The sequence below is a fragment of the Physcomitrium patens genome, chromosome 18 (genome assembly GCF_059467195.1).
Source record: "Physcomitrium patens ecotype Gransden chromosome 18, ASM5946719v1, whole genome shotgun sequence".
In the NCBI taxonomy this organism is placed as follows: domain Eukaryota; kingdom Viridiplantae; phylum Streptophyta; class Bryopsida; order Funariales; family Funariaceae; genus Physcomitrium; species Physcomitrium patens.
The window spans coordinates 4,247,041-4,259,947 of NC_143427.1; the positions used below are offsets into that span (position 1 = coordinate 4,247,041).

A 12,907-nucleotide genomic window follows, 5' to 3' on the forward strand; every position below is an offset into this window, starting at 1 on the left:
ATTGGCTACCAAAAGTCAAGATGTCTTAAAACTACAATTTGCACCTATTAGTATGAATGATAGGTTATTAATATTTTAATTTAAACATACAAATTGTTAACTAAATGATATTGGATTAAGTTACGCTTTGTCCTAACTTCCTATTTGGCAATATGCTTCTTTATATTCAAACTCTACAAAATTTGGCTGAAGCCTACTTGTAAGGAAACAACTAAACCAAAAATATAACATATCCTTGTTTAGCTTAAAACATTTTTATCTTGCAATTAAAATTGATAGTGTCTTCTTTGAATAAAACCATCTTTAAATATTCTCATTAATTGTTATATGTAATATAAAAGATTTATTATTTCTAGTTGAAGTTGGAATTGTCACAATAAAGAGTGATGCAATTAAGACATGCTTTATTTCAAACCAATACACATCTCTTTTGTTGCAGACAAAAAATATAGAATGAGATTTTAAATTTTTATTTCATCAATAAATAAAATATTTGATGATAATTATTTTAATTTGAAAATATTTATTATTAAACGACTTTTGGAAAAAAATTAGAAAATTTTAGAAATTATAATATTAAAAAATCTTTAAAAAAAAACATCAAAATAATTAAATTTATAAAATTATAGTAATTTATCAAGATGGTTTTGAGCTAGTTTTTATTTTAATAGCAACCAATTTGGTTGTTCAACCTCAAATATTGTAAAAATTATAAAATTTGCAAACACTTCAAGTATAAGAAGAAAAAAAATTGCTAAATTAAATATAATTTGAAATCAACTAATCTTATGGCACAAAAATTAAAAAAGTGTAGCTTTTTTATTTGTAATTTATGTTTCATTACATACAAAAATATTTGTAAAAACTCTAAATACAAAAATTTATTAGCATAATATTTTGAAGCCATATCTAAAAAATAGTAAAATAATATTTATATACTTTTTAAGTTCTTAATTATATATATATAGATAAGAGATTGTTAAGTAAACATCTTTCTTTTACTTTGTAGACACTTCCTCCCTATGCCATATGTGCCTTTAAAAACATAGTATCTTTATTTTATATCAAAATATTTTAAAATAAAAATTTAATATTAGATTTTTCTAAATAAAATTAATAAATTTTTGAAAATAGATGAAAAATTGAATAAAAAATATTATAATTTTCTAAATTACTAATAATAAAAATAGTGCCAAAGAAAATTACACTCAAATATTTTATTGTAAATTCACCTTAAATTTATTTAATGTAAATAAAAGTTTTTTTTGTGTATATGTAAGATTTGTAGTACAAATGGATATCTATCTAGCAGTTTCATATATATATATATATATATATATATATAGTCAAAATTTAAGTATCATTTGTATGTAAAAAATTATTGTACTAAATATTATACAAGAAAAAATTATATTTAAATTTAGTAAATGTGAACGATAAATATGTAATTTTTTTAACATACAAAGACTTATTTTGGGTGCATTGTGAATTTATTAGAATACATATTGGAACAAAAAAAACAAAGCATTGAAGAAAAAAAATATAAAGAATATTAAAGAATGTAGCAAAGAAAATAATTATTTATTTAAAAATTATATGTATTTATATATAATTTTAATTTATGATATTAATAAATATCTTTTATTAAGAAAAATTCATGTATATTATCAAGAATGCTTTTTAATTGGCATTGTTATTTTATATTAGCAAAAATGTATGTCAATATGTTTATATATATATAGGTATTAAGAAAATCAAATGTGTTAGTTGATTTATTATTTATTTGTCATATATAAAATAGATGTGTATATAAATATATTTATAAGTAAATAACACTTAAATAAAATACTAAAATTATATACTTTAGAAGAAAAAATTAACAATAATTTTTATTTTCATATCCTACAAAAAAATAAAATATGAAATATAAATTTAACATAATTTAAATTTATCTTGTAAAAAATTAATTAAAACATAAAATTTTGAGGTTCAATGTTCTTAAAATTATTACTAGTATACATTAGTATTAGACCAAGAATTGATAATATAACAAAAAGTAAAATGATTATTTTTATAAGAGTTCTTTTACTTTATAGTAATATTTGATATTAAAACTTAATAAAAAATAATACTACAGAAAAAAATATTATTAATATTTAATATTGAATCTTACTATAAAACAAAATGAAGAATGATATAGAATAATTATTTAATACTTTTAATAAGATATCTCAACAAAGTGATTTTTTGCAAAAGACTAATGGTAACAACAAATAAAAAAATAGTATACAAAGATCTATATTTATATAATAATATTTTTTTATCAACTATTTTTAAAAAATAAATATTACAAAAGGAGATGAAATTCTCTATTTTTATGCAAATGATATTATTTAAGATTAATATACAAATAATGTAATAATTTGTGGTTTATAATAATATTCAAAAAATTTGTTTGATCATATAAAATTATCAACTTGATATTTCTAAAATATGTTTTCTATGAATTTTAGTTTTTAAAAATAGTGGTTGAATATATTATTCTTTCTTTTAACTAAAGACCAATTTATTTTCACAAAGATTTTGTTGCTTTCCATACCTATTCTAAAAAGAAGTTGTAGTTATTTTTTATAGTTGTGATGCTATTATAATATCAAAGAATAAGATTCAATATATAATTAAAAAAAACTAAGAATATGATTAAATATAATAATTATTATATATTTTAATTATTTTATAAATTAAATTTAAACAATAAATCATATATGTATGTATTTATACACTAAAAGATGGAATAATAAATGGTCTAATTTTTTAAAATTAAATTATATTAAAATATTAATCCAAAAGGCAATGAATATATAAAAACTAATCATAAAAAAAATATAAGAATTGTTTTTATAAAATATTGACATATAAATTTATTAATGAAATATATATATATATATATATATATATATATATTCAAATACTACTACTATGGAAGTAGTTGGATATATGTATACTTATTATATGAATAGTATAATTAGATTACATTTAATATTTATTTTTTTTCTTTAATTCAACCAATTTTTTATAAAGACAAGTGTCTAATATAGAGACCTAATTTTTTTTTAGAATTTTTAATATCTTCTTCATTTTTATATTTTAGAACCTTAGATATACAATTTGAGGTCTTTAAAATATGAATCAAAATCTAAAATTTTAAATTTTAAATAAATTAATTAATATTAATAATAATTACAAAGTTATATTTTTTGTTAATTTTTTAAATTTAATTAATTTGAGAAGAAATGTACATTATAAACTTTATTTATTTATTTTAAAGTATTTTATTGAATGCTTAAAAATATGTTGAAATGATTAATAAGAGATTTTGAGTTTAGTTATTAAATAAATTCAAAGATTCTAACCAATCTGAGAATTATTTATTGCAATAATTTTTTTAGATTTATTGGGAAGTTATTACCTTCAAGAAAATTAAGATGATCTTTAATTTTTTCCAAAAACATTATGAATATCAATAATAAAATTATTAATTTATTTTTTATTTTTTATTTTTTGCGAAATACATAAAAACACAAATAAATTACTTTGGAACAATATAATAACTTGATGGTTTCTTTTAAATCAAATAAAATACTACTGAGTTTTACATGCTTATTTCTAATATATTTAAAGGTAATAAAATGATATAAAAAATATTTAGAATGGCAAAGATTTATAACAATACTGTAACCAGCTTTAAGATACAGAAAGATAATAAAAAAAAAAAAAAAATTAAAAGAATTGTTCTAGCTTGGCACCACATATATTGATTTTGATTTAACATAATTAATATTATACAAAAATTAATGTTTACATCTTTAATTTTTTTATTTATATTTAAGACAATCGTAAAAATCTGATTATTATATCTTTTATTCCAAGTGGTCAGAATATATATATTTTTTATTCATAATATCAGTTATAAAACTAGTCACAAAAATTATATACATATATATATATATATATATATCATAATTTAAACAAAAAATAATTACTTAACCATAATAACATCTTAAAAAAATAATTTCCACAAATTCACATTTTCTTTGGATTGCCCATTGAATCTTATATTTGTAAAACCTTAATATCCTAATCATTTACAACCATTACTAATCAACTTGTATCAAACCCAAGCTACAACATATTTCAATGTCCAATTTACTTTCAAGGTATTCAACAATTAATCGCCACCATGTATCAATTTCCCAATCTGCAATCAAAAAATCAATCGCTCTCCATGCAGAAAAATCAAAGCGGCACTTCATTCATTAATTTATCAAATATGGCAAAACCAATCAAACAAGAAGAAAAAGAATAAGATGACAACGACAGCCGCGCGAGAGAAGACGTGGACGCGCGACCGCGTCATGTCCTCGACGGCAGCGACTTGCGTAGAGGCGGCAGGAAGAGCAGCAGGGTCGTCGCGGATGAGGGCGATGGCGATGGTGCCTGGTGGTAGTTGAGGTGGTGACGGAGAGCAAGCAAGTAAGCAAGCAAGCGCGACGCCACCATCTGGGCGCAAGATTCCTCGGCGGATACGGCTGATGGTGGTGGTGTTGGTGCAGCAAATGAGCAAGAAGTGATGCTGTGATTCGAATCCACCACTGCACAGTCACACCACTCCTGCCATCCTCCTCCTGGTGTCTATTCTTAGGCTTCTGCTGCGCAATCTTATCCGGTATACACTGCCGCAGTGTCAAGCTGCCGCATCACATCCTATGGGGAGGCCCCACGCGGGTTCGCTGGCTGGGAAGATGCTCGCTGGCTCCTGCGTGCCACAGCGTCTGCACAACAGATATTCCGACCCCCCCTTTCTCGTTTTTTGTTGCCGGTCTTCGGTTCGGAGAACAGTGCTCTATTGCGAATACACGAGGAGAAATGACTTGAGCGTTTCCTTCTGACTGGCGCCACAGCCTCCTGGAATTGCTCGACATAATGCCTATCCACAAGCATAGTCTTGGTCCATGCCATGGAATGAGGGAAGCTCGGCAAGTGGCTGATGGTCCGCAGGCGTTTCTGCTTGCTTCCAAGTGTTGCCGAAATCTCAGACTTGGCTGTCGCCAATGAACTTGCGTTTCCCTCTCTTAGTTATCAGCTCCACAATCAAGCAGCACAAGAGTCAACAAACGAGCCGCTTCTCAATAATAAAAAATGTAAAATTAATTATATATATATATATAATAAACTCAAAACGCAAGGAACGAAAACAAGTACCCATCGGAGGAGTTATCTCATATTCTGTTCGTCGAGAGTCAATCCTTTTTGGATTGTTGGTTGAATAGAGAGCACAGACAGCATTGTTAAACGATAGCGCTTCATTAAAAACTTGACGTTCATTGGTCTGATTTTGTCATTCGCAACATTTGGAAAAAGTTAACTAAGTCTTGCTGTTTCAGTTGCGAGAATCTAGACATCGTGTGCTCTCCAGCTGCCTCATTGTCGCTGTAGTTACCGATGGTTACTGCCCATTCTTATCGGGATTTGCGATGCTGATTACCGGGCCAGGTGGGGTGGGGAGGGAGGAGAAACGGAGCCAGACCGGGGATGCGAGAAAGTAGACCCAGAGCCCATCATCCTTCATCGCGCGCGTTTATGGTGGTTTGTCGTATGGACTTAACCTGAACCAATCGATAGGGTTGATTGGGATCGCATCAGTTTATGAAGCTGAAGAAGCTCTTTGTTCATTCCCTGAACGATCGCTGGTTTCTGAAAAACTTAAGCGGTCGGGTTTGTGGGTACTTTTTTTTTTCTTCTTTCTTTTTTGTATTGCTGACGGTTGATGAAACGTAGACATTTTGAATTAGATATTTTTTTAACCTTAGTGTTTTGAGACTTTTCATGAGAGGTGGTGTGAGTGATTTTGCGCTAGGCTTGGTAGTTGTGGGAGTGAGGTTGATCGATCGCGACGAGGAGGAGGAGCAGGAGCAGGAGGAGGCGGAGGAAGAGGTTTCGATTCGGATCGAGGCTGTATGATACCGGGGAAAAATGGTGGCGTTGTTTTGACGTTCCGGGGTGGTGGAGTAGGAGTTATTGCTGGATCGAGGAGGGAGAAGAATTGGAGAAGTCGGCGAGGAATCGAGGAGGTGAATCCGCTGGAGAAGAGTGACCATGCCTGTGTACACCAGGGGGTCGCGACGCCGTTGCTGTCTCCCCGGTGTCTGGAGGAGGCATTGGGAGCATTCGCAGCCCGACACTTTGTGAACATCCTCGGTTGTGAGTTAGATTGGATTGGAGTTTTGTTGCAGACCTCTGCGTGAGATCAACCGATCGATCGATCGATCTGTAAATCATTCGGGAGGTACTGTGCGTTCTTGTAACGGCGACGAGTTGAAAATTGTGCGTGGAATCAGTACATGGAGGTTGAGTCGGAGATTCCGGTAGATATGACGAAGAGCATGAAGGAGGGGAATACGTCCCCGACGCATCAGCGTCATCCAAAAAAAGGGGAAGTATGTGCGAAGGTTTTGGCCCAGCTCACCGAGATTGGTCATGAGTGTGTTGAGAAACCTGGATTCGCTGAGGAGCTTCAGAAACACTTCACCCGACTGCCGACGAGGTATTACTTTTAGCCACCTTGCTCAGCTTCACAGCCTTTTCATTCCTTCATCCCAGTCCGGAGGAGGAACTTGTTTGAATCCATTTACGCATGTGGATACATAGCTTTCTGTATACCAAGGAATCAGATTCCCTAATGAAAGACCTAGTTGACACTTTCGGAACAATAAATCATCTGAATTTTCTTATGCCTATTAGCGGCAGACTTTTCCTTAGGTGGAGTGCACGTGAAACTAAGTTGACGTATGGCGTCATAAGAGCAGAAAACTGAATTGGGTTCAGATGTTCTGGGGTTTTGAGATAAGGAGCAATGATTCTGTGTTGGATGGTTAAACTCTTACTCATGTTGTATGATGCGATGAATTTGAAATCAGGTTGGTTTGACATCTTCAACAGCCAGAATCCAGATGTTATATTTCCATTTATTGTGACTGTGTCGTCACAGATATTACAGCTACGACGACAGTTGAATACGGTTCCAGAGTTCAGTTCTTTGATTGCGGTGGAAGACTTGTTTCTGCAGTTTGATCATCCATTCCTTGCAATTTTTGCAGATATGCTCTCGACGTCAACACCGACAGAGCAGAGGATGTGCTTACTCACAAGCGGCTACTTGAGGAAGCTAAGATTCCTGAGAACAGACCAGCCTTCCATGTCCGTGCTGTTCAGGTACTTTTCTCAACGCTCTTGCGCCGATTTGGCCAACTTCTGCCCAGCTTTCACTATGTTTCTGATGGTTGGAGGTGCTACGGATGGACTGTAGAGTTTTACCTTTATATTTTTATATTATGAGTTATCGTTATTGTTGAAGGTAATGAAACAGTTTATTTCTCACTTGAGAAACGAGGGAATTTCAGTTCTTCATGTTGATACAATAGCTACTCACTGAAAACGGCCGTCAACATCATTCTTTAAGGTCACGATCTTGAAGATGTTTTGGTGTTATTCTGGTTTGCCAGGTCTGTAGTCAGTCAGCGGAAATTTGTTGCAATTACTTTTGACAGTTGAGTAGGAAAAGAAAAAGCATCAGAAGAGTCGTGGTGGAAGAGCGTGTTAGATGAGGTGCAACAGTTTTAAACATGGTGATTGTCACTGGCAGATTCCTCCAGCCGACTCTCAAGACGAACCCATGAATCAGGCTTTTAAGGATGAAGTTGGAGGCACTCGACCGTTAACCAAGATGAGGTACTGTGTTGCTTGCATTCCCAATTGCGGCGGTTGTGACTTAGTTTTGAGCTTGTTTACTATGCATGAAGAAACACATGAAAGAAACAGGTTGTAGAATTTTATCACTTTTTTTTTTTTTTCTTATTTCCAATTTTAAGTTTTTTAATTGGAAAAAGCCGTCAACAGATTGGCACTACCAGCTTTTGGATCGTCACCCAATCTTGAGGCGCTTGCATTGGATTTCACCAACAAATCGAGTGACATGGATGACAGTAATCATTCGCAGAGGTATCAGCAATAAATTGTATTTAATTAATTGTTCAGCTCCTTCTTATTTTCATTCGAAGCCAGTATATGTAAACACTCTTATGAAGGTGTTTTAGTTTTTGTCCATTTTTGTGTAATTGTTGATTCTGCATATCATATTCAAACGTTGTTGATGGAGCTCTCAAATTATTTTTAACCCCAGGGGGACTATTTGTGCGACCTAGTCCTTCAATGCCAGTACTACAACACTTGACCATGCTGCGTTTTAGAACGTGGAACATTCATTCTGAAGGAAGCTTTTAAATAGTGTTTGATGGATTTTGACAGTGCGAATCATCTCTATATGCCAATGCATGAAGTTACTTTTTCAACCATCGATAAACCTAAGCTTCTCAGTCAGGTGCTTGGACATCGCATTGTAATTGACTTGCGTTTGCACGACCAGATATTGCTGGAGAGGATTTCTGTGTGAGAGATACTTTCTACTAATCTATAGGATATCATATACAGTAGAAACAACGTGCTTGTCACACGACGTGCACGTAATCCACAATAAGGACATAAAGTAAGTTGCAATTGGGATGTATGGAATGCGGCGTGAGAACCGGAAGTGGTCTTTTTCCGTAGAAGATCGTTGAATCAAGTTGTGTTTGTTCGATGAGGATACAATGCAGGTCTACTCACAAGTGGGTATGTGTTTTGTGCAGATGTCAGCCTTGCTTGCCGACGTAGGTCTAAATATTCTAGAGGCTCATGTTTTTTCAACAACTGATGGTTATTCCTTGGCTGTGTTTGTGGTGGATGGCTGGCAGTCAGAGGTATACTATGCTCTCTTCTGGGTCTGTCTCTTGGTATCAGCTTGAGTGTTTGCCTCTCTTTTGTGAATTTCATTGGATATGAGGGGTTTTTTCGGTAGTTGCAGCTTGTACTTCTCGTGAACGCATAGCTGTTATCAATTGGTTTTACTATCAATACAATTGTGAATGGCTGAGGCTGCTCGAGAAATCTCTGTATCCAGTGTGTTCTCCCGCAGTGTTTTGGGAATAACTCAGACCAGCATTGGATTTGAAAAATTTGATTTGTAATATTTCATCCTTCACTAATAATCTAAACTCAAGATACGTTCATGTTATATTCGCATGCAGGAAATTCAAGAATTGACAAGAGCGTTGTCTAGGGCTCTTTCGGCCATGGAGGTACAGAGAATGCCCTTAACATTTTGAGATTTCTCGTACACGTCAGTCTTTGAGCATGATCATGAGCAGCTTTCTGATCGGAATGTATAGGTTCGCTCTGTGATTGTTACTGTTTTTCTACGTACCATAGCGCCTCCGTCAATTTGCATTAGAAGTGATCCGTGGAGGGCGACTTAAATGCCCTTTTGCATTTCTGGGACTGAATGACTCACTGTAGAAACGTGCACTTGGGGTTGTTCAGAAAGGAGCCTGGGCGAAACCCTCCTCAAAAAGTGAAATGCCTGTAGTGCATGAAACCGCTGTGCATCCTGAGAATGGACAAATTCCAGCACCAGCCTTGCCATCCACTGGCACTGATGATTGGGAGATTGATTATAATCAGCTCAAGTTCACCCAAAAGGTTGCGAACGGCTCTTTCGGAGACTTGTAAGTGTTTCTTGCCTCATGGAATACGTCAAACTGATAGTGGGCATTTATGGTGGGGGATGCAAGAAGTTGAAGATTTTTTGAGAATTATTGAGGTGTATTGATTGGACAGCGTAAAATGTATCGATAGATAATGGATGTAACTACTAGTGATGACCAAAATTTATGCCATAACCTAATATGGTCTTGAGCAATCTGTGTTGATCAGTGGGTAGTGTTACGGAGCTGGAGTCAGAGAATGTAGTTCTTTTGTTTTTTCTGTTATTACATGTCATAAACAGGGCTATGGTTTATTGTGACTTAATTTTAAATTTGATTTTGATCTAATTTAGTTTTAACACAAAGGTGCCAGTCTGGAGTTTAGAGTCTTGCATTAGTGTAGGTTCTATTTGATTTTCCTCTATCTCTCTTGCACTCGTGTACTGGATGGGGTCTCCTCATGGGAAGGGCCTGATTACTTTGTGGTGCTCAGGTTTCAAGGGACTTACTGCGGACAAGATGTGGCTATCAAAATCCTTAAACCGGAGCGCTTGAATGAGAATTTGCAACGAGAATTTTTGCAAGAAATACGTATTATGCGGTATGTTTATCTCCAGCTAATTAGACTTTAACCGTGTCATTACGTTGTAGTGATGGCCTTGCGGATCACTATTAGTAGCGGCCAGATATAATGATTTACCGTAGCATTTTTGCAATTGCGACCGGGATTGTTGACCACTCTGTTTTAAATTGTGTGTGATGGAGGCTCAAAATCCCTGCTTTTTGAAATGCACTGCAGTTGTGTATGTATAGTGATCAGAATAACAATACTTGATGTGTTCCTGTAAAAACAAAACAGGAAGGTCCGACACAAAAACGTGGTACAGTTCATTGGGGCTTGCACGAAACCGCCCAATTTATGTATTGTCACAGGTATGACTGCACTAAACGAAGTAGGAAGAGATTGCATTCTGTTTTCGGTGCACATTTAGTCCGTCCTACGGTGAAATAACTTTGAGTATTGATGTCACAATCTGATCGTTTCTGCAGAGTTCATGTCCGGTGGGAGTGTATATGACTATCTGCACAAGCAAAAAGCCGTGTTGAAAATGCCCATGTTGTTGCGAGTAGCAATTGATATCTCAAAAGGAATGGACTATCTTCACCAGAATAAAATCATACATAGGGATCTGAAAGCTGCGAACCTTCTCATGGATGAGAACGAGGTTAGTACTTGTGAATACTTTCCTGAAGATTCTTCTTTCTTTTCCATATCCCTCAGTTTGCAGTCAGTGCATGTCACGCTGTATGAAATGCACTCTGACGATTACTTTTTCGCTTTGGGTTAAAGGTGGTTAAGGTCGCTGATTTTGGTGTAGCCAGAGTTCAAGCACAATCAGGCATTATGACAGCAGAGACTGGCACATATCGATGGATGGCTCCTGAGGTATGAATATAACAGCATATATTGGAAGTTGTTGACGGTCAACCCCATGTTCGTACAGTCTTTTCAGCAAGAACTGAAACCTGAAAGTGCCTATTCATGTCGAATTTTGTGCGTATTGACCTTGCTTTTTTGACGATTGACCTGTTACTCCTTGGTATTTAGGTCATTGAACATAAACCTTATGATTATAAGGCAGACGTTTTCAGCTTTGGTATCGTACTTTGGGAACTTCTCACTGGGAAGGTGAAAAATCTAGCACTTTTTGCTTGCTTGATGTGAATTTTCCTGTATCTGTTCCACGATGAAACAATCTCTTTCTCTTTCTTAGAGGGTTTTCAAACTAAATATTTTCATCACTTCCATGATTCAACTTCTGCTTTCAATTATCCAGCGCAAAACATTCAAAAGCTGTTTTCTTCCAGGTACCGTATGCAGATCTTACTCCTCTTCAAGCTGCAGTGGGAGTGGTTCAGAAGGTTGATCGCTCTTATCCATTTCCAATTATTGATAGGGTGTTAACATCGTAGTAGATCTTATGGGCTGCGGCACTATTAACTTTCTTACATGTTTTTCTTTATCTGAAACGATAGAAGTATCTCAATCAGCAATTCATGCGCTACAATACTGACATTATAATTAATGGTGCTCACTTTTTATTTTGAAGGGCTTGCGACCAACAATCCCAAGAAACATCCATCCAAAATTAATGGAGCTCATGCACAAGTGTTGGAAGACAGATCCTGCTGCGAGACCCGACTTTACAACCATCACCGCGTTACTGAAGGTGATTTTGAAGGAGGTATGGAAAAAGTACACTATCTGTTGCTTTGAGTAGAATTTCGAAAGTTCTTATTGCGACAAAAATTCTGTATTTCAAAGAGATGAATTGTTGTGAAGTTTCATATTATTTGCAATATCTTTGATGTTATATGGTAGTTTCTAACGTCTCTTTGGGATGTTTTGATTCTGACGTACTGAGTGACAATCCTGAGAGCTGTGGTTCGGATTGGTTCTTACATACTTCAAACTTTATTATTATGGTTCCAGGTCAATGCAGAAATATTGGAAGAGGAAAGTAAGCGGACCAGGGATGTGAAGAAGCCTGGTGGGCTTTTTTCCTCGTTCAAACGCTCCGCAGTTCGATAGGGTATGTTGCCAACGTCCACTCTCCGCCTATATTTCTCAGATCTTTGTAATGACACGAGGAGTTACGAGCAAGTGGTGATTTGCGACATGCTCAACACAATTAGGCTGTACCGGCGCTAGCCCTGATCCGTGGCTTTTCTACTAAAGGACAGTTGGTATGGAGATTGAGCTGCAGTCGTGATTGAATTAGCATATTATGCAATGTATGACATGCAGTTGCACATACTTTGGCATATCAGGTCTCCGTTTAGCAGAGTTTCGAGGCTTCAACTGGATTGGGACTGGATTTGGTGTGGATTTTTGATATAAGCCAAGAATTCTGTAGTTAGTAGAATACTTGGAAACGGTTGTTTCTTTGAAAGTGGGTATTAAATGCATCAGCTTCTGTTGTGGCACCGTTTGAATCACCCTCCTCCGATGACTTCGCTGTCGCCAGTCAATCGTACGCTTGTGCTCATGAATTACATGTTCTTAGTTGGGAATCTGATGATTTTTAGCAATATCGCATTCCAATGGTGGTAAATGGTGATAAATGTAAATGAATTTGATGGTACGCAAAATGCTGATCGCCTCACTGGAATTCCTGTCGACGATCTTCAGTGGAGCCTGAACTACTAATTTCTGGAAGAGCAGCCTTCTATTGGTTTTAGAATATATTTCTATGACCTGACCTGAT

General features: G+C 34.7%; 1 protein-coding gene across 1 annotated transcript; it reads left to right on the plus strand.

The window, feature by feature from the left end:
• Positions 1–5,362: 5,362 nt before the first annotated feature.
• Positions 5,363–12,638, plus strand: LOC112295305 (serine/threonine-protein kinase STY46). Its single transcript, XM_024546678.3, has 17 exons — positions 5,363–5,653; positions 5,918–6,604; positions 7,158–7,272; positions 7,703–7,788; positions 7,957–8,058; positions 8,365–8,437; positions 8,745–8,855; positions 9,183–9,233; positions 9,475–9,659; positions 10,132–10,239; positions 10,498–10,571; positions 10,689–10,864; positions 10,990–11,085; positions 11,248–11,328; positions 11,508–11,561; positions 11,750–11,884; positions 12,133–12,638. The coding sequence occupies exons 2-17, from the start codon at positions 6,402–6,404 to the stop codon at positions 12,229–12,231; spliced, it is 1,749 nt and encodes a 582-aa protein (XP_024402446.1). The 5' UTR covers positions 5,363–5,653; positions 5,918–6,401; the 3' UTR covers positions 12,232–12,638.
• The last annotated feature ends 269 nt before the right edge of the window (positions 12,639–12,907 follow it).